The sequence below is a fragment of the Heterocephalus glaber genome, unplaced genomic scaffold (assembly GCF_053883595.1).
Source record: "Heterocephalus glaber isolate CG9 unplaced genomic scaffold, H.glaber_assembly_v1.0 deba00001795, whole genome shotgun sequence".
NCBI classification, from domain to species: domain Eukaryota; kingdom Metazoa; phylum Chordata; class Mammalia; order Rodentia; family Bathyergidae; genus Heterocephalus; species Heterocephalus glaber.
The window spans coordinates 2307389-2333345 of NW_028258476.1; the positions used below are offsets into that span (position 1 = coordinate 2307389).

At 58.7% G+C, this 25957-nt stretch overlaps 1 protein-coding gene across 1 annotated transcript; it reads right to left on the minus strand.

Moving 5' to 3' along the window:
• Positions 1-6444: 6444 nt before the first annotated feature.
• Positions 6445-25528, minus strand: Lmna (lamin A/C). The gene is given in 12 exon segments (NM_001310258.1): positions 6445-7322; positions 7604-7873; positions 8599-8688; positions 8907-9026; positions 9120-9227; positions 9795-10020; positions 10097-10317; positions 10728-10853; positions 10992-11162; positions 11338-11463; positions 13673-13829; positions 25091-25528. Coding segments are annotated over 12 exon segments (1998 nt in total). The 5' UTR covers positions 25447-25528; the 3' UTR covers positions 6445-7295.
• Between the last annotated feature and the right edge of the window lie 429 nt (positions 25529-25957).

Below are 25957 nucleotides of genomic sequence, written 5' to 3' on the forward strand. Positions count from 1 at the left end.
AAGATCACAAGTTGGAGGTCAGACTGAACAATTTAGCAAGACCTTGTTTTAAAATAAATGCAAAAAGAGGGGCTGGGGATTTAGCTCAGGGGCACTGCACCTGCCTCCAAAGCTCAAGGTCCTGAGTTCAATCCCTGGTACAAAAAAAAAAAATGCAAAAAGGGCTGGGGATGTGCCTCAGTGGTGGAGCACCCAGGTTCAATTTCCAGTAAGAATAAGAAAAAGATGAATAGAAAAGAAGCCAGAAAAGAAGAGAAGAAGCCAGGCGTGGTGGCACATGCCTATAATCCCTGCACATGGGAGGCTGAGGCAGGAGGATCACCTTGAGTTTGAGGCCAATCTGGGCTACATAGTGGGTTCAAGGCCAGCCTGGACTACATTGTGAGACCCTGTCTCCAAAAACAAACAAACAAACAAATAAATAAATAAATAAATAAAAAGAAAGATAGAAAAGAAAAAGAGAAAGCACTATGAGACCGACGAGCAAGTCCTGAGTCCCTGGCCTGGCTGTCCTTAACTTGCTGTGTGATCTAGGTCACAGCACTTGCCCTCTCTGATTCACATAAGTTAAAAAATGGAGGGGCCAGGGATTTAACTCAGTGGTTCCACTACCTGCCTCGAAAGAGCAAGGTCCTGAGTTCGATTCCTGATACCAAAAAAAACAATGTCTTTTCAGCCCACCTGGGAACAGCTTGGCTCCTCTCCAGTTACTAGTATTTTTAAGAAGGAAGTGAATGCTGGAGGCTGCCAGGACAGAGGGTTTCACAGGCCGATTCCAGTTCCCTTTTAGGTCTAGGTTAGAGTGTTGGCCAAGCACTTAGGGAGGGGCAAGGAGAACGTGGCATGGAGGCAGAGCTGACTGCGCAGCTGCTCTCATACCCCCGGCTGCCCTCAGCACCCTCACCTGCCTTAGGAACCGCCGTGTGCCAGGTTCCTGTCCCCAGGGCAGCAGGGGGAGAAATCATTTGAGATGGAGAAGGCAGGACTGCAGAAGCTGAGCTCGTCCTCCAGCAGGCGGGGTCCCCCGGGGATATGCTGGGGACCCTGCTCCATCTTTTTTAGGAGAAGTGGCCTGGGCTAGGTGGCAGAGGTGGAAAGGGTAACATTTCTGAAACATCCAAAGGAACGAGGGAACCTACAGTCCCCTCTGCTCTCCTTCATTCCGGTTACCCAGCCGGACTCTCAAGGGCCCCTCCTGCCCTTGGCAAACAGAAGCCCAAACTTCCAGAGTCAAGTGGCCCTGGTGAGCTCAAGGGCTTCCTCCTGGCAGGCAGGGCCGCGGTCGCAGTGGGAAATAGTTCTAGCAGCCTGGATGCCGGCTCTCCCGCCCCAGCCCTCTGAAGTGGAGGCCAGAGCCTTTGCACAACCTAAGCTCCATTCCTCTGTGGCACCCCACACAACTCAGTTCCCTCCGCTTTGGCTCTCCGTAGGTTCCCACCTTCAGAGAGATGGGGTGCTGGGCGTTGTGTTTGCTTTTTGTTTTCTTTCGTTTTTTGATACTGGGGATGGAACTCAGGACCTTGCAGTTGAGAGGCAGGCAGCGGCACCACTGAGCTAAATCCCTAGCCTTGGGTGTTGTGTTTGATCGTGGGGGGATGGGGAATGTGGAGAAGTTTAGCAGATGAGGGTCCCAGGGAAAATGAGATAGAAGAGTAGCTGGGGATGTGGTTGCCCACATCCATAATCCCTGCACTTGGATGGAAGGCTGAGGCAGGGAGATCATAAATTCAAGCCCAGCCTGGGCTATGTAGCAACTTAGTGAGATCCTGTCTCAAAATAAAGAATTTTTTTAAAAAATAAACAAATAAAATAAAGAATTTATAAAAGGCCTGGGGGGCTGGGGATTTAGCTCAGTGGTTTTGCTGCCTGCTGCACAAGCACAAGGACCCGAGTTCGATCCTTGGTACCAAAAAAAAAAGGGCTGGGGACGCAGCTCAGTGTGAAGCCCCTGCCTTCAACACCCAGTACCACAAAGAAAAAAAAAAAGAAAATAAAAGAAAAGAGCAAGAGAAGAAAGAAAAAAGGGGGCCACTCAAGCATCCTGGTCCTTAGGATTTGCCCCTCGGGAACCATGGAGCTGGCCTTCCCCGGTCAGTGGCCACAAGGCCACCCCTGCCCTCAGCCACCGAGGCTGGCCCACAGACACCTGGTGTCCATGGTCCAGGGGTCTCCATCCCAGCCTCCACCCCGCGCCCAGGCTGCAGCCCCCTCCCCGGCACACGTGCCAGCCTTACCCCCAGCCCAGCAGTGGAGACGCCAACCCAGGCGTCCCAGATTTCCAGCAGAGTCTGCGAGCAGGGCCCGGAGGGGTGCGGGAGGGAGGGCGCCCCAGTTCCCAGGCAGCTCTTAAAGAGACCAAGAAGATTTAGCCAGGGGCAGCTTAGGGGGTGAGTGGAGAACAGAGTGGTGCTGGGGGACTGGACTGCCAGGCCAGGAGGGGAGGGCTATGGCCTCCGCCTCCCCCACCTCCCGAGCCCCGTGTCTCTGCCCAGCCTGTCCCCTCTGCCGTGAGACCCCCATGCGCCCACCAGCTTGCTCCCCACCGCTTGCACACCCTGTCCCTGTTCTCCTTGGACCCCTGCCCACTTCCTCCCCTCCCCCATCCCATGCCACCCCAGTCTCCGGTAGGTGCTGCCAGCTGGCACTGACTGGCACTGGCTGAGAGAATCAGCCTAAGGAGACAGAGCCTGAGGCCTGGCTCTCAGGAGAGGCTGGCCTGGGGAGCTGCCCCACAGGGTGGGGAGCAGCAAAGGCTCTTGCCCCCTCCTGCCTCTGCTGGGCCAGCAGGGCTGTGGCGTGGAAAGGAGAGGACCAGGACAGTCACTAGCCACGGGCCATGGGAGGTGGGAGCACACAGAGCAGGGGGACATAGGAGCACAAAGGAAAGACGGAGAGACTCAGAAATCTGCAATTCTCCATCACAACTGCTCACAGGGCCCGCAGAATCCACGCAGACTCCCCAGACTCACTGGGATGCCACCTCCGGTCAGCGTGGGCTCTGCCAATCCCACCTGGACCCTGCCTTCCTGCAGGTTTCTGTTTGCACTGTCTCCCACCCGGAGCAGGGCTTCTTCTCACACTGCTGGAGAGACCTGTCCTGCCCTTCACACCCATGCCGAGATCCTTCCTCCGCACCCCCTGGGCTCTTATCCCACAGTCCAAGTTGACACAGTATTTTCAGGCAGTTGGGAGTCCTGGGAGACTTCTGGTAAACCTCCCTACGCAGGGCTCCCAGTTGCTTCACTTGTAATGGGAACCATATAGACATGGGGTGCACGCCCATAACCCCAGCTATTTGGGAGGCTGAGGAGGGAAGACAGTAAGCTCAAGTCCAGCCTAGGCAATTTAGTAACTCAGTGAGACTGTGTCTCAAAATAAAAAATTAGCTCAGTACAAAAGTCCTGGGTTCAGTTCCCAGTACTGCAAAAGTAAAACAAAGTATTTTAAAAATTAAGAAAGAAAGAACAGTAGTAACCTGCCCATTAGCGGTGACAGCACAAACTAGTTCCCCTTTTGGAAGTCACTGGCAAGAAGTGCTTCAGAAACGCTTACACCAGCGAGGCCAGCTGACTCTGCGCTTCCGGTAGAAAGCCCTGCGGTGCAGTCAGGTCCTGCACGAGATTCCAGGGACTCACCACGAATAAGACAAAATTATCCACCCTGGGTGCATATGCTCTATGGGGAAGAGAAAACGCACACACACGTGAAACACGTTCAGTGGGTTGGAGTGCTGTCGAGTGGGGTGGTTCTGCTGTGCTAGGCTTCCAGGTGTGAAGGGCATTGTCATTTATAAAATGTAATCAGAGGGCCAGGGATTTAGCTCAGTGGTTCCGGCACCTGTGTCACAAGCACAAGTTCCTGAGTTTGATCCTTGGTACCAAAAAAAAAAAAAAAAAGTGTAATCAGAGAAGGCTTTGCTGGCCGATGATACAGTGATCCAGGCAGAGGGGACACCAAGGCAAATACCCTGGGGCAGGCAAGCACTGGGCCCCAGTCACAGTCACCGGGCTGCAGTGGTGACCAAGGAGGTGGCAGTGCTGGGGTTTCATGCCTGGCGTGGCCTGTCCTTGTGAGCAGCTGTTCTCGAGTGGGAGGTTTGGAAGGCTATGGCTGTTGAGCAGGAGGCCAACTGAACTGCTAAAGGACCATAAGGGAGGAGGAACAGAGCAAGGGTAGAGGCCAGCCAGGACGCCAACCCCACGGTCCGACCTGCTCCCGGATGACCATCAAAGGTGCATGGATCCCACATGCATCATAAAGATTTAAATAAATCCCTGGGTTCAGGGCTGGTGGCATGCACCTGTAGTCCCAGCTACTCAGGCGGCTGAGCCAAGAGCCCAAGAGTTCAAGTCCAGCCTGGGCAACATAAGGAGATAATACCTCAATAATAATTAATAATAATAATAATAATCCTTAGTAGAGTGGTTGCTTAGAATGTGCAAATCCCTGGCTTAACCTCCAGCACAGAAAAAAAAATAAATAAAATTTGAATAAATTTAAATACAATTTTAATGCAGATAGGATTGGCTAAGGATTGATGTGGGGTCCGGGAGAGTGAGGGGAGTTGAGGACGCCTCCAGGGCCGGCGACTGGAGGGAGGAGGGCGGGTCCTGCGCCAAGGCCTGGCGGGCGGCAGCTGTGGGCCGGGCAGTCAGCAGCACCACGCTTGAGGCCGCGGCTGCAGAGGCCTCGTGCGCCTGCGCACCGACCGAAACGAGAATCGGGCCCTGTGCGTTCGTGCAGAGCCCGGGGGAAGCGGGAGAACCCACGGGGGGGCCGGGGAGGGTGAGTCACCGTGACAGTCGAGGGCGGGTCAGGGGGTGCAGGGCGCAGGGACGGTCCCTGGGGCGCAGCTCGGTGCGGGGAGGTCTGCGGAGCGGGACGGGCGGTGTTGCAGCCCCAGTTTTACTCTAGAGTACGTGTTGCGCAAAATAGTGCAAACATTTTCAAATAATCCCCTGCTGCCTGCGGGGCGCCGGCCTGGGCGGTCATCACGTGGGCGGCCCCGTGCGCGCACGCAGCGGCTGCGGCCCCCCGCAAGGCCGGCTCCCAGCCGCGTCTGCGCCCTCGCCTCCCGCCCTCGGCCTTCCTCCGGGCCTCGGTCCGGTCCCTGCGTCTCTGTCCCGGGCCGCCGCGCCCCGACCCCAGTGCTGCAGGAGCCTCTGGCGCCCCCCGGTGTCCGCCGCGGGGAGTGGACGCTTACACTCTGGCTCCGAGGGAGCCGCCGTGTCCTGGCCTTCCCGGAGCTGCCCGCCCCGGCAGAAACCCCTACTTCGAGGGCCACCCCCTTCCTCGCAGCTTTTCTTCCTCCAGAGGGCCCAGGCCAGGGAAAGTCGAGGATTTCCAGCCGGACTCGAGGCCTGGCTTCTTTCATTATTTTGCTTTTCCCCACATCCCCAGGCACGCCCCCTTTCCTCCCTGACGGGATTTATTTCTTAGAAGTGCTGGGGACCAACTCCAGGGCAGGAGCTCTGCCACCGCGCCATACCCCCAGCCCTCCCTTTGGGGGGGGGGTGAGGGTTCAACTCCTTCGCCAGAGAAAGTAAACGTACATCCCACCACGCATATTTTGTGCTCAGAGAAGCGTGACGTCCGGAGAGCAGGGCTCTGTAGCGACTGTCGCCGTCTCTGCCACGCACTCTGGCCCGGGCCTCCAGCTCCAGGTCAGAGGCAGAGGGGACAGGAGCTCCCTGTCCCGACAGTCTCAGGTCAGACGAGTGCAGCACCGCGGGCGAGGTCTGAGCAGAGCGGTTCCCCTGCCTGGCCTCGGCTCCTCACCTCCCCGGGGCGCTGCATGGGCCCCACGGCCTTGTCACTTTGTCCCCAGTACTTTTCTAACTCCCACTGGAGTGAGGCTCCCAGGACACTGAATGTGTTTTGTTGGGGTTTTTTTGGGGTACCGGGGATCAAACTCGGGACCTTGTGCTTGCAAGGCAGGTGCCAGAACCGAAAGCACTGAGCTAAATCCCCAGGTCCCCGCTTTTTTTTTTTGGTACCGGGGATCGAACTCTGGTCCTTGCGCTTGCACAGCAGGAAGCGGAAACCACTGAGCTAAATCCCCGGCCCTGAATGTGTTCTCTTGCTTATCTCCTTGTCCCCCAAGCCCACAAAGCAACGTTAACTGCGTGCGTGCAAGTCCAGCCCTGTCCAGCGCCCTTCTGCCCTGCTGTCTTGACCCCAAACTCCCGGGGCGGCCAGGGCACCACTGAGCGATCAGTGCTGGAAGCAGGCGTTAGGCAGTAAACTTTTTACTTCTGGGAGGTGTTGTGTGTGCGGGGGGTCTTCACATCCAGAGGGAGGTCACAGCCTGAGTGTCCAGGTGGGCGCTCTTGGGTTCACCTCACCCTGCGCCCCCAGAGCAGGGGGGGCTGCAGCAGTGCACATGACGCAGTGACACCCACTGACAAAGACACCAGGAGGCCAGGGCTAGAAACAGCTTAGTATATTGATCTGGGGAGGGAAGGGTGCAGATGGGAAACAGGGTGGCAAGGGGCTCCTTAGTGTTTGCCAGTAACTACCTCCAGGCTCCCTTCACCCCCTGGCCTTCCTCCTCTGTCTGGTTCTCACCCTTTCCGGGGTCTCCTCTCCCTCGTCCTGCACGCCTTGACCTCGACCTGACCTCCAGCGACTGCACAGAGCCCAGCCAGGCTCTGAAGCTGGGGAGGTGGGGGCCAACCCCTTTGCTCCCTCTCACCCCCCACCGCATTCCCATCTCTTGTCTAAAGGAAATGTACAGAAGCAAGCGCAGCAGGGTCTGAAGAAGGGGCTCACCCCGGGCAGGGCAGGGTGGGGACAGGAGGGGCAGCCAGAGCCTCAGCCCACTCGGGCACCGGGGAGACCAGCTTGGGCCTCCCCTCTCTCAGGCTGGCCTGGCAGCTGCAGACTCCATGCCTCCCCTCAGGCACCATGTCACGGGGTCCCCGGGGTCGGGGGCAGCCGGGACAGCAAAGGAGAAGCTAGGTCTGTGACGGCATCCCTTCCCTTAGCTCCTACAGGAAGCCCTCTTTGGTATTTAAGGCAGATGTAGAGTTTCCTGGAAGCAGGGAAAGGAAGGAAGGAAGGGGGGAGAAATTAGGGTTGAGAGAGAATTTTTTTTTTGCTTATGCTTTTCCTTCAGTATAAAACCACTGTAGAAAATAACTTCTCTTAGAAAAAAAATACAGAAGAAAAAAAAAACCAAAGCGGGTGTTTTCTTTGGCTTCAAGCCTGCTCCCATGAGGTGCAGGGCAGGGGTGGGCATGAGGTGAGCAGGAAGCAGGGGCCTCCGCCCTCAGCCCTGCCCGGCAGGTCCCAGATTACATGATGCTGCAGTTCTGGGGTTTCTAAGAGAGAAGAGAGGGGAGTGCGTGAGCCGAGGCCGCACTGGTCCCTACCTTCCCGGCCTGCGCCTGTGGAAGGAAGGTGGTGTTGCCCCATCCCTCACCCTCCGCCCCGCCCTCAAGTCTGGGGCTCAGACCGGAGGGGCAGGAAGTGGGAGTGGGCTGTTCAGGACCCAGGCTGAGGGGAGCTCCCACTCCCCCGGGCTGCGGAGGAGAAGGCTCTGTCCCCAGGCCCACTGTGTCCTAAGCCTCAGTGACCAGGGTCTGGTCTAGGGCCAACTCACCTGGGTTCGGGGGCGGGAGTTGCCCAGGAGGTAGGAGCGGGTGACCAGGTTGTCCCCGAAGCTGCCACCCCCACTGCCCCCCACACTGCGGTAGCTGCGAGTGACTGTGACACTGGAGGCGGAGGAGCCAGAGGAGATGGATCCGCCCAGCTGGGCTGCCGAGCTGCTGGCAGATGCCTTGTCGGCTGGCTGCCCGCATGTCCCGCACAGCACGGTGCGTGAGCGCAGGTTGTACTCGGCGGGGTCCCCCGAGCTGCTGCAGTGGGAGCCCTGGGGAGGGAGACAAGGCTCAGGCGGAACGGCGAGTCTGGGACCGACTGCTCAGATGCCAGACACAGGCTCCGGCTCCTGTGGGCTGCCAGCCTTGGGCCGGTGGGCAGGCGGGAAGGTGGGGTTTGTGCTGGGAGCCAGAGGGGCTGGAAGTCAGGGGCTGGAAGGAGGATGCAAAGGGGAGAAAGGTCAAGAAGATGGATGTAGAGAGTGGCTTTGACTCTGAGCTTAAGAGGAAAAGTGGGGTGGGGAAGGAACAAGCTTACAGAGCAGTAGACATGCAAAGTTAATTCGAGAGGGGCAGGAATGAGAGAAAACATTCTTGCAGAAGAAGTGAGGGCGGTAAAAGGACATGCGTGCTATAAGACCAGAAGACAAGAAAGGAAATGCATGCAGCCTGAAAGGGGGGAGATGCAGGGCTGGAGCGCCCACCTCTGTCCTCCGTCCCCTGCCAGGAGACAAATCCAGACAAATCCTTGTCCCCTGCTCCCGTGGGAATTCTCCACGGCACCAGGAAGTTCCCACTCCCTTCCTTACCAGAGGAGGGCACCCAGACACCTGGGCTCCCTGCTCCAGGTAGGGGGAGGAGAGAGAAGAAAGGCCAGGCAGCGAGTGAAGTTCCAAAACATTCTTTAATGAAAAGACTTTGGCATGGGAGGCGGGGAGAGAGGCTGCCCAGGCCCGGCGGGCGCGCTGCGGGCTGCTCAGCGGCGGCTGCCACTCACGTGGTGGTGATGGAGCAGGTCCTCTCCATCCTCATCCTCGTCGTCCTCCACCACGGTCACGGAGCGCACCAGCTTGCGCATGGCCACCTCCTGCAAGGACGCAGGGTGCGGAAGGTCAGGGAGCAGAGCGGTAGCAGCCGGTCTACCTGCGGGGCCAGCTGGGACTTCCTGAACCAGGGGGCCTCGCTTTGCTTGGGAAGGAGCAGGGGAACCCTCCTGGCTGACCTCGCCCCTGGCCCTGTGGGCTGAGGACCGCTGCCCCAGCTCCGGCCACTAGGGGGGCCCCGGGAGCGGAGCGGCACACGCACCTCGCCGGTGGAGTTGATGAGAGCAGTGCGCAGGCTGTTGCCACAGCCCCAGGTGCTCTGTGCCTTCCACACCAGGTCGGTAGGGGGGCTGTGGGTGGCCCCGGCTCCTGAGGCCCAGATCTGGGGAAAGAGGATTAGAGGACAGCGCTCACTCTGCTGCTGCCGTCCTCAGCCCCAGGCGTCCCCGCAGCACCTCCAGGCTCAGAGACTCACCGTCACAACCTGCCCAGCCTTCAGGGTGAATTTTGGTGGGAAGCGGTAGGTCAGCAAGGGGTCATCTCCATTCTGGCGCTTGATCTGCCAGTTGCCCATGGACTGGTCCTGCGGAGGGCAGGGACGAGAGGCAGGTTCAGTGTGCTGCTCCCGGGCCAGGCGGGGGCCGTGGGGCACAACTGCAGTGCCAGCCACTCCAGAGCTGAGCATCACGTCACAGCGAGCCCAGGCAGGCCTGCCTCCGTCCACACAGGGAGGCTGCTTTCCCTCCCTCCACTCCCAGCCGCCTGTGCCCCGGTCCCAAGGATTTGTCCTTGCTCTTTTCCTCTTCCCACTCACTCACTTAGGGCCTATTTTATTTTTATTTTTGGCAGTACTGGGGATTGAATCCAGGGCCTTTTCCACTGAGCTGCATCCCCTTTTCACTGTGTGAGACAAGGTCTCACTAAGTGGCTAAGTCGCCCAGGCTGGGCCCACTCTTGCCTCCTCCCCATCCTCCTGCCTCAGCCTCCCAGAGTGCTGGGATCACAGAGCGTGCAGCACACGCCTGGCACGTAGGGCCTGCTCCTCATCCCTGTTGCAGGTTGGGAAACACCTGCCCCCGGGTTCACAGCGAGTCCAGGAGCCAGGCCCGGAGCTTGGCAGTGCCCCCTCCAGCCCTGCCTGGCAGCCTACCTCGTTGGACTTATTGTGCAGCCGCACAAACTTGCCCCCCTCGTCCACCTCCTCCACGGCCACGCGCCCGCTAGTGCGCGCGTGCTGCGAGAAGCTGCTGCGGCTCTCTGTGGACTCCAGCTTGCGCTTTTTGGTGATGCTGCCCCCGGCGCCATGCGTCTGGGATGAGTGGGAGGAGGTGCGGCCGCGGCTGCGCTGCGAGGTGGGGCTGGGGGACAGGCGGAGCCTGGGGAGGCAGAGAGGCTGTCAGGCCTGATGCAGGCGCCCACTGCCCCGCCCCCGCCTCCTCCTGGGGCACCCACCTCTCCTCCTCGCCCTCCAGGAGCTTGCGGTAGGCGTGGATCTCCATGTCCAGCGCCAGCTTGATGTCCAGCAGCTCCTGGTACTCGTCAAGCTGCTGCTGCATCCTGGCGCGCATCTCCGCCATCTCCCGCTCCTTGTCGGCCAGCAGCCGGCGGCTGGTGTCCCGTTCCCGGGCCAGCGAGTCCTCCAGGTCCCGAAGCTTCGCCTCCTTGGCTGCCAGCTGGAATGGAGGAAGTGAGGGTCTGGTGAGCTCCCCGGGGCATGGGTACCGGGACATCGAAGACCCGTCCAGCATCTGTGGGCTTTCCTCTGAACCCAGGTGTGGACCAGGAAGTCCTCCCAGCATCTGACTGAAAGCTCTCATTCTGAGGCTAGACCCCACTTCCTCCTGTCCCAAATGGCATGGCCAGCGGGATAATACTGATGGCTCCACCATGGAACCCTGAAGAGGGTTGTGGCAGATCTGAGTTGCAGAGGACAGTGATCTCATTTCCAAACAGGAAACACATCCCTGAGAAGGAAGGCATGGGCAGAGGGAGGGCCGGTGGGGCAGACAGACAATCTGACTATTCTGTCCCTCTCCTCCCCGGGCACCCAGCCCTGACCAGTGCTGCTGGTGAGCGGCATCACCTGCTTCTGCAGCTGGCTCAGCTGGGCCGACAGGCTGTCGATGCGGATCCGGGACTGCTGCAGCTCCTCGTGGGCGGCCCCCACCAGGTTGCTGTTCCTCTCGGCAGACTGCCTGGCGTTGTCCAGCTGCAGGGAATGCACAAGGTTAGGGCTGCGGGCACTGGAAGGGCAGTCGAGGGCCTCCCTGAGGCACAGCCTGGTATGGGCAGGGCCAAGGCTGCCGGGGCAGGGGCTGCGAAGCCCTGGGGAAGCCCTGAGCGGCACCTTGGCAGAGTAGGTCTTCTCCAGCTCCTTCTTGTACTGCTCCACCTGGTCCTCGTGCTGGGCCCGAAGCTCCTGCAGGGCGTCGGCCAGGCGACTCTCAAATTCGCGCTGCTTCCCATTATCAATCTCCACCAGCCGGGTCTCGTGGCGGCGCTTGGTCTCACGCAGCTCCTGGAAGGGTTGGAGTGAAAACAGAGACTGCGTCAGAAGGGCCAAGCTCACCCCGGCCCAAGCCCAGGTGGCCACTTCAGTCAGGGGCTGGCGCAGCACCTTCCCCGTGACACAGGGTGGCAGCAGGTGGGCGCTCCCTGACCCGCCCAGCCGTGTCTCACCACCCAGCCCCTACCTCGCTGTAGATGTTCTTCTGGAAATCCAGCTCTTCCTTCAGGGTCTGCAGCCTGTTCTCAGCATCCACCCGCCGCAGCATCTCATCCTGAAGTTGCTTCTTGGCCTCGCCCAGGGCCGCCTCAAGCTGAGAGGAGGGATCAGGGGTCAGGAGGCTCAGGGAGGAGGGCAGAGGGAAGCTGGGCAGTGCTCGCCCTGGGCCCGCTTTACTGCAGAACAGGCCAGTGGATGTGAGGACGTTCACCCTCGCACAGTAACTACTCCAGCTGGGTACTGTGCCGAGGACTCACACGAATCCCTCCAGCACCGTGGGGCCAGCCCTGCACGGCACACACAGCAGCCATGAAGGAGACCCGCACGAAGCAGAGAGGGTGCCTGGGGGTGGAGGGTCTGGGAAGACCTCCAGGAGGCTGACCCTTGGGGACATGCTAGCGGAGCCTGGGGAGGGCCTGCACGTGGCTGAGGGCCAGAGACATGTTGCAAAGGGACAGGGCGGTGAGGCACGTGTGCCTGCTGCGGTCCCAGAAGATCGGCACTGGTGAAGAACAAAGTGTGGGGCCGGGACATCGGAGGGGATGCAGCTGCCCCGGATGCAGGGGCGGAACTGTGAAGAGATGCTTTTCTCTGCCACGAAAAGAGCCCTGAAGAGGCCAGTTTAGGGCCCCAGCCCCAGACACTGAAAGCAGACGGAGAAGAGGAGGGCGTCCCTGTAGGGGGTAACTGCGGGTGTCCTTGACCTGAGGAGTCAGAGGCCACGAGCTTGAGTGGGCCCTCACCCACCAGCCACGGATCCTGGAGCCTCTCTGAGCCACCCTGAGGGCCAAGAGCCTGAGCTCGAGTCCCAGCCATCCCTTGCAGGAAGCCTCATGCCACTCTGCTCCCTTCTATTTGAGGTCTCCCCTTCCCCGCTTCCCTACTCTCCCGGAGTGTGGTCCAGGGGCCTGGGTCCCCCCCTCGACTCTTAAGGCTGGTGTTCTGTACAGACTGCTTTCCAAGCCAGCTGTTTCGTGACCATTTGTGTTTAGAGGATGTGCCAGCCTGTGGCAAAACACTGTGTGCTGTATTTATTTATTCTGTTAGTTGAAGAAACAAAACTCAAACCACCCCCTTCCCCTTGTCCTGCCTCCTGCGTAGTGCAGCATGATACTGTCTAGTGTATCTTTCTGTCTTTTTGTCCATCTTACTTCCTGGGATGTTGTGACCTGTTCTTTGTCCTACTTGGCTAATAAAAGAGAACCTGGTAGCCTCCCCCCGGCAAAAAAAAGAGCCCTGAAGAAGCCCGGGCGTGGCAAGCACGCTGTCATCCCAGAACTCTGGGAGGCTGAGGCAGAGAGATCACAAGTTCAACCCCAGCCTGGGAAACTTAGCAACTTAGTATGACCCTGTCTCAGAATAAAAAACAAGTGGGCTGGGAATGTAGCTCCAATGCAAAGGTCTTGGGTTCAATCCCTACTATGGGAAGAAGAAAGGCTCTGAAAAGTCTGTGCAGGGGAACACCTTGTTAAGATGTTCATTCTCTTTGTTTTGCTACTGGGGATTGAACCTGGGGCTTTTGACTGAGCTATACCCCAGCACCTTTTTTGGAGACAAGGTCTCTCTGGAGTTCAGACTGGCCTCGAACTCACAGTGATCCTCCTGCCTCAGCCTCCCAAGTGCTGGAATCACAGGCGTGCACCACCATGCCTGGCGGGTTTTTTTTTTTTTTTTCTTTTGAGACAGGGTCTGTCTATGGAGTTCAGGCTGGCCTCAAACTCGAGGCCATCCTCCTGGCTCAGCCCCCCTGTGCTGAGATTACAGGCATGTGCCACCACGCTAGCCACTAAGATGTTCATTTTAGAAAGTGCAGGCAGATGGGCTGGGGAGCACAGCCCTGCATTGGCCCAGAGTCAGCCTTCTCAGGGTCTCTCTGGTGTGGAGTGGCCGCCAGGCTTGTGAAGAGGGCCCGGGAAGGGAGACCACCCACTGAGCAGAGGAGCCGGTAACTGAGACTGACTCTGGGCCCTGCTTGTAACATGAGAAATCGGCGAGGAGACAGAAGGGTGTCTCAGAGCGCAGCCCACCACATGCGCTGAGGGTCATCAGAGCTGGGTGTGAGTAGCCGTCAGCTCCCCTTGAGGCTGCAGCACTAGCTGCTCCTCTTCTTTTCTTCCAGAGGGCAAAAGCTGTCCAGAGCCATCCAGGCCCAGTCACCGCTCAAAGTTAAAAGGACACAGCTTTTGGATTACTTGAAATTCCTTGTGCTAGGTCCCTCAGCAGCCAAAGGAGGCTGAGGGCAGTCGGGGGACAGGGGGGGCGGGGAGCCAGTGTGCGCACGGGCGGCGGTCACGTGTGCCTACCTTGGCCACCTGCCCCCTCAGGTCGTGCAGCTCGCCCTCCAGCGTGCGCTTCTCACTGAGGGCTGTGCTCAGCGCAGCCTCCTTGGAGTTGAGCAGCGCTTCCAGGTCCTTGAGCCGGGCCTGGGCGGCCATCAGGTCACCCTCCTTTTTGGTGTTGCTGAAAAAGAGAGAAGAGTAGGTTTCAGAAGAGTCGGCTCTCCCTGCAGCTGCCAGGAGGGGGCGTCCTGGCTTTAGGTTTGTGCATCTGCCTGCCTCTGGGGCTGGGCTCCCACCTCCCCCAGGTCCCCCAAACCCCATTCCTGTCCTCCACCCTTCCCATGACTCAGGGCTCAGGAACGTGCCTAGGGCCAAGGGCAAAGCTAGATCCCATGATATGAATGCTTTTCCTTCTCTCCCCTCCCATTCCTCCCAAAAGACACAGGGGCACCTTTGTCTGGCACCCCTCCCACACAGGGCCTTAACCTTCCCCTCCCTGGGCTCCACCCACTTGCCATTCAGCAGCTTCCCTCCCTCCCAGGAGCCCAGCGACCAGGCTCCCAGGCCTGGGGATCACAGGCCCCTAGCACTTCTCCCTGTCTGAGCCCCAAAGCTGTGGTTCCCCCTCCTGACCCCTTCTACCTCGCAGGACACTGGGGAAGGAAAGTCTGGTTAGAGCTCAAGGAGAGAGCTGGGATGCGGGCCATGGAGCACAGTGTGACCTTTCCCTCTCAGGACCCTCTGGATCTGCTGCCAGGGCAGAGAGAGGGTCTCCACCTCCCTCCAATCCCTGAGGAAATCCTGTCCCCCCATCAGCCCCCAGTTGCAGCTCCAGATGTGGCTCCCTGGCCTCCACGCCCATCTGGGCTCCTCAGACTGGCACAACTGCCCCTGGGCTGCCCTGGCCTCCCGCACCTCCCTGGGCCCCTGGCCACTTCCGCCAGTGGGCTGAGGAACAGAGATGCTCTTCCCTCACAACCTCCAGGGACCCCAACAATCTCTGGACTGACATTACAGTCACTCCGCAGATACAGGCGGAGAGAAGGCTATTGATCCAGGGAGGGGCAGAAAAGATCCCGGCCCTGGTCCCAGCTGCTCTGAAACACAGCAGTCCCCAAACAAGCTTAGCTGGAAGGAAAGAACCAAATGTGGGCAGGCGGGAAAGCCTACCCTGGGGAGGAGAAGCAGCGCAGCCCTGTCAACATTTTTCTCCTGCCACAGACGCCCTCAGCTCCGAGAGCACAGGGAGAGAGGCCAGACAGCTGGGGACTCAGGAGATTCCAAACAAGGGGTCACCCCTCCAACTGGCCTCCACCAGGCTGGGAAGGGGACCCAGGGACACCCCAGGGGCTGGTGAAAAACAGAACAAGTTGTCTAATGCAACAGTGTCTCCTGCAAACAGGCCCTTCCAGAGCCCCAGAATGTCTCTCTCCTCCGTCTTGGCCTAAAAAACTAAAAATAAAGTCAAAACCCAGCTCAGGTTTTGGCCGCCATCCGGCCCGGCCGCTGGCTGGGAGCACACCCCCAACTTTCCATGACTTCAGAACTTTTCCAAAGCTGAGGCAGCTGCAAGGGGAGGAGGAGAAAGAAGAAAAACTGCTGGGAAAGTGAAGCACAGGCTCCGGGCTCCTTGGGCCCACTCCCAGGCTGGCACATGCTTGGCAGAATAGGCCTCCCACCTTGAGGGCCAACTGCAGTAGGTGGCTGCATTCCAGAGATTCCGGGACCCAGGCAACTGCACTTGGCTCAGCCTCCTCCTCTTCCAGCAGAGGACTCAGGTGTGGAGCTGGGTGGCCCCGAAGGCTGGCTAGTGGTCCGGGGCTGCTTGCCTCCACCTCACTGCTTCCCCAGACTCGAGGCTCGGGAGCAGACCCTGAGTGACAAGATGCTGGGGACGGGAAGGAGCGCAGGGTGCTTGCGGCCTGCACCTTGAGAAAATCTCTTCCCTGATCCTCTCCCTGGGGCTCTAGCGGAAATACCCATCCGTGGCTGTGCCCAGCAGATGCTGGCTGAGGAAGACAGGCCCTGTGCTCTGGGAGCTGATGATCCGACAGGCACAGGCATCAGACTGTTTGGTTTTCCCTGTAATCTCTTCTTGCTGCTCCCCAAAGTGACAGTCATGGTAATAATAATAATAATAATAATAATAATAATAATAATAATAATAATAATATACAGGCCCAGGGATTTAGCTCAGTGGCACCTGGTCCTGAGTTCAATGCCTAGTACCAAAAATAATAATAATCATAATAATCATAACAATAATATAGTCATGGGCAGGGGGTATTGCTCGGTTGTAGAGTGCCTACCCAGCCATGCTAGGCTCCGGGTTCTAATCCCCAGCACTGCCAATATACATATATATGGTCACATGGTTATGTCACAGGTCTCTTAATGACAGGTTCTGAGAGGCTGACAATTTCATCGTGCAAACATCATAGTGCACTTGTGCAAACTAAGACAGCTATGATGGGACAGGGAGGAAACTACCCTTCATATATATGGTCTGTTGACTAAAATGAGGCATGGGGGACATGACTAATAGTAAACACACAGAGCTTATTATGTACCAGACACTAAGGATTACAGCTACTCTGAGAAAGATGCAGTTCGGCTCACGGACACTGGGGCAGAGGCGGCGTGCGGTAAGTAGGTAGCAGACATAGAAATGGAGCTGAACCAGCGCGGCCATGGTAGACTGACTTCTCAATAACTGAGGGAGGTTCCATCCCGTCCCTCTGGTGCGCTAGGTGCTAGGGATTGCTGGGCAGGTGCTCCACCACTGAGCTGCATCCCAGCCCCTCCCACAGGTCTGACTGGCCCTGCAGAGAGGGGATTAAAGTAGGAAGACACACCCTGCAGATGAAGGAAACCGCAAGCGAGCTGTGAGCTGGAGGGGGGAGCGGGAAGAGCCTCTGCGGCCTCCTTAGGCCTGGGGAGCTCCCATCTGTGGGGAAGAAGCCACTATCGCCATGGCTCAGCCTGTGACTCAGACCTGGGCAGCACCAATCACCACCTCCTCGGACCCCTTGGGGCTGAAGCAGACACTGGCCAGGCATTGGGCCCTAGCATGGCAGGGGGAGGCTGGGCACGTGCTGAGCACTGTGGCCGGGAAGCCGGGCTGGCAGGGAAGAAAGGGTGAGGCAGGCCAGGAGCTGGGAAGGGTGGGAGCCTCCTCAGGTGACTCATGCCCATGCAGACAATACCAGGGCAGGGGTGGAAATCCTCTAGTGCTCACAGGGGAGACCCTGGCTTCCCAAATCCTGCCCCGGGCCTCTCCTGCATCCTCCATGTGCCCCCAGCACAGGAGTGGATCTGTCCCTGTCCCTGCAGCTCCCTCTGGGGGCAAGAAGGGCTGGGCATCCTGTCCAACGCGTCCGTCCCCCAGCTGGCAAATCCCACACAGCAAGAGGGGAGAGGGGATGTGCGGGATGGACTGCAGGAAGCTCCGAGGATAGGAGGGAGGGCAAAGGAGGGCTGGGGCTGCCAGATGCCAGACCGGGCCACCAGGCCAGGCTGGCGAGCTCCGGCAGAAGGGCGCCAGCCACCGAGGGCCTGGTGGGCACCTTCGGCCAGCGTGCTGCCCCCCACTGAGTCACTGTCCCCTGTGATACGGTCCCAGGCCAGCTATGGAAGCTGGCAGCCTGTTTGCGCCTGGTTGCTCGGAGCAACGAGCTGACTGGAGGAAGAGGCCGGCGTTTCCTCCCGCGCCTGGGAGAGGCTGGCCGGCCAGACAGACTTCAGATTGGGGCTAAAAATAAGAAGTGGGAGGGGACGAAGGGTGGGGGCAGAGAGGAGCCCAGGCCCGGCCCTGGGTGGCCCAGCCTCACCGGCCCTCGGCGTTCCCCATTGCGCTGGAGGCGCCTCCACCAGGAGCCACGGGCGGCCGGGGACTTCCTGCCTCCCCGGGAAGGCGCCCCCTGTGGCTGGGAAGGCCGGGCTGGTAGCGCCGGGTCTTGGGGATCCTTTCTACGTCCTCCCGAGCTCGGCAGGCAGGACGGGGTCTCCTGCCGCCACCCTACATGGGCATCTCCGCCGCACCCCAATCCAGCCTCTACTGCCTTTCCTTCCTTTTTCTCCTTAGCGTAAAAGTCAATTCTCGGGGGACTGTATGTGTGCACGTGTGTACTCGGGGCTGAGTCCTGGACATTCACACTGTGCTACATTCTCAGCCCTTCTTATTTTGAGAAGTCTCATTGAGTCTCAAACATGCCCAGGCTGGGCTTGAACAGGTACAGTATGGGCCACCATGGCCTGCAGAAATTCCACTGTTTTTAGAATTGCATCACCAGGCATGGTGGTGCATCCCTGTAATTCCAGCACTTGAGAGGCTAAGGCAGGAGGACTGCTTCAAGGCCAGTCTGAACTACATAGTAAGATCCTATGTCAAAAAACCAAACACAGACAGGTGCGGTGCCACACACCTGTAATCCCAGTACTCAGGAGGCTGAAGTAGGAGGATCATTTCCAGTTTGAGGCCAGCCTAGATCACACAGGCCAGCCTGCATTACAAAGCAAATAAATAAATACATAAATAGGGCTGGGGATTTAGCTCAGTGGTTTCGCTGCCTGCTGCACAAGCGCAAGGACCGGAGTTCGATCCCCAGTACCAAAAAAAAAAAAAAAAAACCATAAATAAACCAAATACAGTAAATAGTGCACATACATATGAATGATCTGTATAATGTACACTCAGCACAAAAAGCTTTATATATTTGATCCTCCCCTCTGTCTGATCCACAAATCCTCCCACTGCAGCACTGTATGCCTCCTTCTGAGCCCTTTCCCCCACACTCAGCGGGCTCCACCCAGCCCGGCCCGGCCCTGCTGGTTTCTGCTGGCATACACTTCAACGGCTGGGCCTTCCCCACCACTACGGCCTCTGAATGCCGGACACTAGGCAGCTCTCTGCCTCAGGGCTACCAGTGGGGTCTCTGGCACTTTTATAGGTGGGGAAACCGAGGCCTGGAGAAGGGCAGCTCGGCACTAAAACTCTGCTGGCTAGGTCACCTGAGGACACCCACAGCAGACAGGGACAAAACACAGTGGGCTCATGGGGCTGGGGGCAGCTTGGTCTAGTGTGCGCTCAGCACTCGTGAGGCCTGGGTTCCATCCCAGAACCAGAGGTAAGGGGAAGAGAACAGCCTGCTGCGGTAGGGCAGAGAGGGACTTTGTGAGAGCCAGAGACCCGCGGCCTCTGCCTCGACGCCAGTCTGTGACAGCCCTGGGACCCCACCATTCCTGGCAGCCCCCTCGAGCACCCGTAGCCGTGTGCAGCCACGTGCCGCCACTTGGCTTCTTGGCTGGGCTTGGTCTGCAGAATGCGGCGGCGGCAAAGCCCTCACTCTGGCATTCAAGGCATGGGACGCTCTGGAAAGGAGACCTTGAAAAGAGGAAGTGAGGGTGGCCCATGTCCCCGGGAATGAGCCTTCCCCAAACCCTCGCCGGAGGAGTTCCAGGTGCCCTAGTCTGCAAATCACACAGGAGGTGCGTTGGGCTGGACCTCCCCACCCAGACACAAGTGGCCCCAGCTGGCAGGGCCCAGCTTTCCATGCTTCTCTTGGGCGTGACGACTCCCAAACATGGCCCTCCAGCATGGCCAGGCTCCCAGCTGTCTTCCCTCCAGACAAAGCCAGGTCTTCATTCCAGGAGGAGCAGGACTGGGGCAGGGGGCAGGAGTGCTGAGGGACAGAGGCCTGCTGACATGTTGAGACACAACTCCAGCAGAGCCTGGGGGCCTGGCGGGGGGCCAGGCCTAAGTCACAGCTGCTGGGTGTATCAACGTGGCACTGTACAAAGAAGCTGGCGCCAGAGCCAGGGCAGAGAGTCCTGGACACCAGGCGGCTGGCTTCCTCACTAACCTTCCTCACAAAGTCCCCTGCCAAACTCCACTTTCCACCTTCCCGGTCTGTTTCTCCAGAAGGCATTCGCATTCCTGTGTTGTCACAAAAATGTACGGGTGTGGCCTGGGGACAGACCAGGAGAAACAGGGGAGGAAAGCTGGAAGGGGTAGGGATGGCCTAAGAAGGCAGAATGTCCTGAGACAGGAGGGAAGGAGGCCACCGGCCACAGGGTGGGGCACTGAGGGATCCTCACAAAGAGGCGACTCAGCAGTGCGGTCCTGAGCCTCATTAGCTCTCCACATGGAAACCCACGGTTAGGAACCTGACAGCAGAGGGAGAAGGTAGGAGCCGCACCCCTGGGGCAGGAGAGGAAGTGGAGGATCCAGGACTTCTGGTCCCACGGCATTCTTGGGGAGAGGCAGTGCCGGCCCCCAGCCGGCAGGGGGCGGCAGCGCCGGAGCCTCTTCCGACGCCCGTGTCCTCTCCACTGCCTGGGAGCCGACCCCTGAGAGGAGTCCTAGCTTCCCAGAGGCAGAGCTTCGGGGCTGGGGCTGGTTCTCGTCAGTGATAGGGACAGTGAGCGGGAAGGTGGTTAAGGAGAAGCCAGCGCTGGCCCTCTCCTCCCGGTGACTCAGCTCCCCGAAGAGCCGGAAACCAGCCAGGCCAATTCCTGGCTTTAACAAGCAGGATCCTGGCTCCCGCTCCACAACCAGGGGAGCTGGGAGCTTCCCAAACTCTGACCCCTGGGCTGAGCGCCCAGACCTCCTCCTCCCAGTCGGCCTCGGCTGGGTGCCGCTCAGGTGCAGGGGGTGCAAGGTAGGCAGGTCAAGGTCACCGCAGGCCACTGTGGGCTGGGCACTCCTGCCTTCCCTAGGGCCTCGCTTCCAGCCCACACAGGTGTGGCAGTGGAGGCCCTTCGTCACACACACACACACACACACACACACACACACACACACACACGCTGCCTGGCAGCCCTAGCCCCGCTCTGAAGGAAGAGGCCCACTGGCCTTTCCTACCAGCACGGAAAACAGCACACAGCACAGGGTATGTACCAGTGGCTAACCAAACTCTCAGGAAATACAGGGGGTACTAGTGTTGTTTTTTTTTCCTTTTTTCTTTTTGGTACCGGGGATCGAACTCGGGTCCTTGTGCTTGCACAGCAGGTGGCGAAACCACTGAGCTAAATCCCCTGGCCCTGGTACTAGTGTTTTTAGTCCACTGCTTGTTGGAAATATTTCTATTGAGATTAACCTGGCTATTGATTATATTTGACTTGCCTACTAATAGCTTGGTATTTTAAAGGACTGTTTCCTCACTTTGTGGGTCATTGTATAACTTTGAAACCGAAGGGTTCTCTGGAGATCTTCCCTTCTAACCCCTTCTTTTATAGCTGAGGAACTCTGGAGGGGGGAGGTGACCAGCTCAAGGTCACACAGCCACTTAGGGACAGGGCTAAACTTACAACTACAGACTCAGGGCCAGGGCTGTCTCCACTATCTCAACACTCGCTGTCGCTCTGGGTGGGGTTCCTCACCTCTTAAGAAGGAGACCCTGCAGCCTCGGGATTATATTAGCATTAGATGAGATTAGATTAGGTCTCCAAGATTTTATTAGCACTCAGTCTGTTACCTTCAGCTCCCTCAGCCCACCAAGGAGGTGAGAACGTGAGGAACTCTCCCTAGTGTCTGGTCGTGCTGCCGCTGCAGCTGGTAGAAGTACTGGGGGGCTGGGGGAGGTGTGCAGAGGGCATAGTTGGTAGGTGAAAAGAATCTTCTACCAGTCGTCTTCCCAGCTGTCCCTGGCTTCCGCTATGACCCTGAGGAACTGGATCAGGACTAGGAGAGGGGGAATGGGAACCACCCATGCAAGAGGAAGTCTTGGGCTCCCAGAGGCCAGGGGCAGGCACTAGAAGCCTGGTGAGGAATGATTTTCATTTCCCTTGGGCTCCTTAAGTACTCAGCCGGCAGGTTAAGCTGTACCTTCTCCTGCCCTTCTCAATCAGAATGTGGACTAGGGAGGGGTAGTTCAGAGAAGTAACTCCAGGGTAAGGGCCAGGCCCCAGGTGCCCAAAGACTCCCATCTGCACCAACCCAATGGTCCGGCTGAAAGGCACAGCCTCCTTCCAGGCGGACACTTCTCACAACGAGTCCCAGGGCAACCCAAAGACACGAATCACCTGGCTCCCTAAACTCCGACTGTCTCACGATCTAAGGCCCGGTGGGATCCTGGTCTTTCCAGCTGCAGGCTAGGGCAAGGGTCGCCAGCCCCAGGCAGGAAAGCAGAGCTTTAAGGCATCACCTGTCCCACAGGAGAATCTCCAGGCTGCAGGAGTGAGCCTTAGTTTCCCTTCCTTGCCTGATCCTCAGTCTGTCCCTAAGGATAGAGAAGTGAGGGCCAACGACAGGAGCACCCAACTGAAGCCAGCCATGGTGGTAACACACACCTGTGACCCCAGCACTAGGGAGCCTGAGGCAGAAGGATCGTGAGTTTGAGGCCAGCCCAGACAACAGAGTGAGACCCTGTCTCACTGAAACCAAAAAGAGAGACAAAAAGAGTAATTCAACAGGAAGTGGCCCATGCTCAAGTACTGACCTACCACTCCTCGCTAGTTGACATGGGACAAGCCTCTGTCTCTCGATGACCTCTGTTCTTGTCCTTTTTTTTGTACTGGGGATCGAACTCAGGACTTTGGACTTGCCAGGCAGGCACTGTGCTACTGAGCTAAATTCCTGGCCCCTGTTCTTGTCTTCATAGAAGCCTGCATCTCCCTGCCTGTTCACACCAGGGCCACAAAAGGCAGGCAATCCAGGAAGTTGTGGAGCATGAGGGCCTGACAGAGGGAAGAGGTGCTTCTGGTTTGTGGGCCTGGGATCTCCCCATTTCTGACTCAGCCTTCTTCTGACAGGCCCTGACTCTGCATGCTGACTGCTTGTTCAGTGCCTGCCCAGAGCCCTGCTTCCAGACTACACCAGAGGCTCTCAGAAGGAAGGGACCCCAGGCTGCCATGGGAAGGGGCGGAAGATGCAGACATTCAAGCCCCCACCTGTCTCCTTCAAGCCATCTGCAGCCTGTCTCCCGCTGTCTCTTGTAAAGCCACCCTGGGCTAGCAGGAGGGGGTAGCCTCTGAGTCATCCACCCAGCTGTCTTGCCTGGGTGGGGCCCAGATCCCAAGCTTGGACCCCAGGTGCCTTTCCAGGGTGATTACAACCTTCCCATTCTCCCCACACTTAGGTGTTGGGGGGTGGTTCTTGGTGCCTGAAACCCAGCCCAACAAGGAGGAGAACCCCTGGATATGGTCAAGATATCCAGGCTGGGCTGAGGACAGCAACAGGGCCTTACAGATAGCTCTGCATCTGTGTTCAACTCCTGGCCCTGAACTCTGAGCTCTAATTAAACTTTAAACCAGGCAACACCACCTTTCCCGGGTTTGGTGGGGGGTGGAGACACCCCAGTCTGAGTCTCCTGGGTCTCCACCCCATTGTCCACCATCCTGGGATCCAAGTGTGTAAGCCTCCCCCACCTCCCGGAAGCCTAGCCTCCCCACTTAGGATCTGTGGGAGAGAAGAGGCAGGTGGCTAAATATAACACGCACACACCCCACCCCCGCCTCTCCCCACGTGCACACACTGGCCTGCTGTCCTGGCCTGGACAGCTGCACCATGAGGCAGAGCGGACAGACTGGCATGGCCAGGTGAGCAATCGGTTCCAGACCCCCAGCCTAGTCCCTAGACAATGTTTTCCCCAGATCTGCTAATAATGTCCTTCATAGGGCTAGCAGGGGACTAGTTTAAAACACTAATGCACTCACTCACTCACTGGCTTACCTCCTGTCTATCTTGCTAAGTTGTTCATATTTCTAATGGAAAAGTCAAGTGATCCCTTTAGTGAGCATAAAGTTTGAACCCCAGACAGTCAGGAGGCTGAGGCAAGAGGACTGCAAGTTTGAGGCCAGCCCAAGCAACTTAGTAAGACCTTGTTTCAAAAAATTAAAAAGGGCCAGAAGCCGGATGTGGTAGCACACACCTGTAATCACAGCACTCTAGTTTGAGCCCAGCCTGGGCAATTCAGCAACTTAAGTGAGACTCTGTATCAAAATAAAATCCCTGGGCAGGGGATTTAGCTCAGTGGTTCCGCTGCTTGCCTGGCAAGTGGTCCCAAGTTCGACCCCAGGACCAGAAAAACGAAACAAAATAAAATCCTGGCTAGGGATATACAATTCAGCGTTAACAGTTTACTTTCAGTCCCTGCTACAAAAAAAAAAAAAGAAAGAAAAGAAAAAAACCTATCTCCCTACATAACTTCCATTCACATCCGGAGTCTGCTGGACCACCACCCGGGCTGGGGGCTGGTAAAGGGTACGAAAGACCAATCGGGTACCTAAGTTTCTGGGAAGAGCAAGAGGCTAGAACAGATAAAAGCCTGGGGCCACCTAGGGATCTCTGGCACTCTTTGGCCCATAAAGAAAAGGGGAACAGGGCCAGCGATTTAGCTCAGTGGCTCCACTGCCAGCCTCGAAAGCCCAAGGTCCCGAGTTCAATCCCCAGTACCAAAAAAAAAAAAAGAAAGAAAAAGGGAACAAGGAGATCACTGGGTGATGGAAGGAAGGGCCTAAACTTCCAGGCTCCCAAAGGCCATTTTAGAAAAGAGGGTGGAGTCAAGCAGGGTGGGGTAGGGTGGGGCAGGGATGGGTGTAGTGGGAGCGGCCTGAAGCTTCCAACGGCTGGATTTCAAAAATGTCTCTGTACTCCAGCAGTTTAATAAAGCAAAGATCTAGACGTCAGCCAGAGAGGATGGGGCAGAGCAAAGATTGCTAGGGCTTGGCTGGGAAAGGAAAGTGGAGGGAGGGAAGGGCAGAGCCCCTGACCCTGGACACCAGGCAGAGGGCCAGGAGGAGGGGTTGCCCAGACCTGGCCCTGACAACTTCCTGGGCCCAGCCTCTGCCCTTCTCCCTCACGTGCATTCCGGGCAGGCCAAGGGCTGAGGGAGCTGCGGGGGAGCGAGCTCCTCTGGGGTCCTGGCTAAATCCAAGGGAGGCCCCAGATCCGCGCGTGTGAGCACAGCTTCCCGATGTAGGAGCACCCCAGGAAAGATCACGTCAAGGGGGTCACCGCCATGTCCTCCAGAGAGGACGAAAGGGGCCACCCTGCCTTGGTGACCTTTCTCCGCCCACTGGGCAGATGCCAGAGCTCTGCCTCGGTGGGGATCGTGAACTCAGAGCCAGTCAGCGTAGCCGGCACCGTGGCAAGCCCGCAGGACCGTTCCAACAGGGCCCTTTCACCTACTCCCACGTGTCTTGGGTGCCCAGAGCTCAGAGCCCCGGCAGGGCCAGTTCTGTGTTGCTCAACCCTGTCCCCCAGGCTACAAAGAGCTGTCAAATCCCACCCGACAGGACAGGACCCCGCGCTGGCCCGACCTTCCCGCAGTCCCGCCCTTCCTCATAGCCCCCGCCCTCTCCCGGAGACCCCCGCCCTGCGCTGTCTTGACAGTCAGTCGCCCGCTGGGGCGGTTCCGGGGAGGGAGGAGACTGGCAAAGGTGTCGGCCCCAGGGCCGCCTGGGGCCCTCGGCTCCCTTCCCGTCCACGCGGGCCGCACTCACCGCGCCTTGAGCTCCTTAAACTCCTCGCGCACTTTGCCCAGCTCCAGCTGCAGGCGGGCGCGCTCCTTGGCCACCGAATCGAGGGTTTTGCGGGCATCGCCCAGCTCGGCCTCGTAGGCGGCCTTGATGCCGGACACCTCGCGGCTGACCACCTCCTCTGACTCGGTGATGCGAAGGCGCAGCCCGGCATTCTCCGTCTCCAGCGAGCGCACGCGATCGATGTAGACGGCCAGCCGGTCATTGAGCTCCTGCAGGTCCTCCTTCTCCTGCAGCCGCGTGATGCGCGTGGGTGACAGCGGGGTAGAGGTGGCCTGCGCCCCGCTGCGGGTGGCGCGCCGCTGGGACGGGGTCTCCATGGCCGGCAGGGTGGCAGCGCTGCCCGGAGGGCAGGGGTCCCGGAAGGGCGCGGGCTCGGGCAGCAGGCGGAGCGCGGCGGCGGGGTCCGGCGGGTGCGAGGAGTGCGGGTGAGCCGGCGATGCTGTGCGGCGCTCCGCGAACACTGAGTCACCCGCGCCCGGCCGCTCTAATAGGGCCTTCTCTGCGGGGCGGGGCCGCCGCTCTTAAAGGGGCCGCGGCAGCCGCGGGGGCGGGGCGGGAGGACCCGGGACCCCACCCTCTCCGGAGCGCTGCGGTCTCCCCGGGCTCCAGTCTTGGTTCCTGCCTGCTCTGGTCTCTCAGCTCCGAGCTTGCCCCCACTGCCTCGGGCCTTCTGGGGTAGAAGGCAGAGCCAAGGCGTGAGCGAGTGGGCAGAGGGCGGGTGAGTGGATTCAAAGCGAGGGAGAGCGCCGGGCGGGCTAGGAAGGGGGAGCCGTGCCCGTCGGAGTGACTCACCCTTCTTCCCCCACCGGCCCCTCGCCTCCCAGTAGT